The sequence below is a fragment of the Helianthus annuus genome, chromosome 8 (genome assembly GCF_002127325.2).
Source record: "Helianthus annuus cultivar XRQ/B chromosome 8, HanXRQr2.0-SUNRISE, whole genome shotgun sequence".
Lineage (NCBI taxonomy): Eukaryota > Viridiplantae > Streptophyta > Magnoliopsida > Asterales > Asteraceae > Helianthus > Helianthus annuus.
Window position 1 is genome coordinate 109,424,139 of NC_035440.2, and position 1,832 is coordinate 109,425,970.

Here is a 1,832-nt window from a genome sequence, read left to right on the forward strand (position 1 = left end):
ACATGAATTTGAACGTGTTATATTGTACTAGGTTAATGGCATAAAAAGAAATCATCTTCGGTCCAATTTCTATTTTGGAAAAATATAAAATTGTTCCCTTATTAAAAGTGTAAACTTATAAAAATACTTCAAAGGTTTTTATGAGTGAAAACATCACTTTTGACCTGGTAGCATGAACGGGATACCTTAACGGCTTAACCCCATAAAAAGTGGATCAAGTTTGTTACTGGATATTGTCCATGTATTATAAATATAAGATCATCACACATTTAAAACGTTTTTTTTTTAATTTTTTTAATCAGGAACTATAAACAAAAAAAAGGTCAGTATATATTGAGTTCTAGCCATTCTTCCACTTATATGTTTTAGCATGAAAGTAGAATTCTAATGCATGCACAAAAAATATATTATTGACTTTAAATTTGATAACGAGAGCCACATATTCACCATATTCATCTCTTAACTTCTTCTGAATTAGTAAAACTCACAAACCTACCCCCCCCCCCCCCCACACACACACACACTGGTTTCATCTTCTAACACTAATTTGTTGAGTTTTTCAACTTCTTATCATTTTACACTTTGATGGATTTGTTTTTTGATGCGGACAAAGGCATGTCATTCACAGTTGAAGTTGGCTACTTTGATACCATTCAAGAAATCAAAGAAAAGGTGACAAAGTACAATGGCATTCCTATTCACCAACAAACCCTAATATTCAATGGAAAAACCCTACCCGATGATCTCAACATTCACACGTCCGACATCTTAGATGGCTCGCGTCTTAAGCTTATCACAACGACTAGCGATCCTCAAGAGCCACCGCAAACCATCACCAATGTCAAAACCGAAGAAACTCCTTCACCATCTTCGCCCCACAAGATCAAAATATTATTGAAACCATTTGATGTATCAATGGAGGTGGACATGACCGATTCTGTTTTAAAGATCAAAGAGAAGATGAACGAAATGGAAGGGATCCCATTGAGCAGAATGGTTGTTTATGCGAATGGGGTCGAGTTGCATGATCAAAAGAGTTTGCATGAGTGCCAGCTTGTGGATGGTTCGAAAGTTGAGATGACGCTCAAGCCGCCAACGCCTCCACCGTCTTGTATGGGATTGTTGTCGAAGAAAATGAAGGTGTATGTGATGTCGAAAAGTGGGGAAAAGATTGGGTTGGAGGTGAATCCGTCGAGCAATGTGGGGGAGCTAAGAAAGGAGTTGGAGAAGGTAAGGCATCAAGGGGTGGGATTTAGGGTACCAGATGAAGGATATTTCTTCATATACAAACAAAATGTGATGGAAGAAGATCACTCTTTTAGATGGCATCGAGTCGGACAAGGTGAAACCATTGAGATCTTCAATGGATGTGTCACCCGCGGATCCTAAAAAAACATTATTCATTTTCATTCATTCATCATTTCTAATAATTCTTTATAGTTATGTTTCTTTGATATTGTGGTTAAAATATGAATGATATAACTTACACTACAAATGGCAAACAAGTGCTATTTGAGTTGCTAGACTAGATTTAAATAAGAAACGAAAAAGGTTCAATATAAGGTAACATTTAGGTGCAGGCATAACGGTTTATGAAGAGTAGGATCCATTGTCGCAAGCGCTGAATACATGTTGAATATTTCCTTTGCAAAGTACGATTTTTCCTGCGGTCTCTTCACCTGCAACACCCCATCTCCTTAATTTCATCAATCAAATATTATTTAAAACGGAAATAATGGGTGCCCAAAGTGCAGTTTTAAAGAATTAAGATTGATGTGGTAATAATACAGTTTTTGTAGCAAACTAGATATAATATATAAACTGGGTCAACC

At 36.4% G+C, this 1,832-nt stretch overlaps 1 protein-coding gene across 1 annotated transcript; it reads left to right on the forward strand.

Moving 5' to 3' along the window:
- The first annotated feature begins 585 nt into the window (after nucleotides 1-585).
- LOC110870504 (ubiquitin-like protein-NEDD8-like protein RUB3) lies at nucleotides 586-1,389 on the forward strand. The gene has a single exon (XM_022119680.1). The coding sequence runs from the start codon at nucleotides 586-588 to the stop codon at nucleotides 1,387-1,389; it is 804 nt and encodes a 267-aa protein (XP_021975372.1).
- Nucleotides 1,390-1,832: the final 443 nt, after the last annotated feature.

What these genes read in the sequence shown, in the direction of transcription:
- LOC110870504 (XM_022119680.1), top strand. Translation starts at nt 586, where the DNA reads ATGGATTTGTTTTTTGATGCGGACAAAGGCATGTCATTCACAGTTGAA.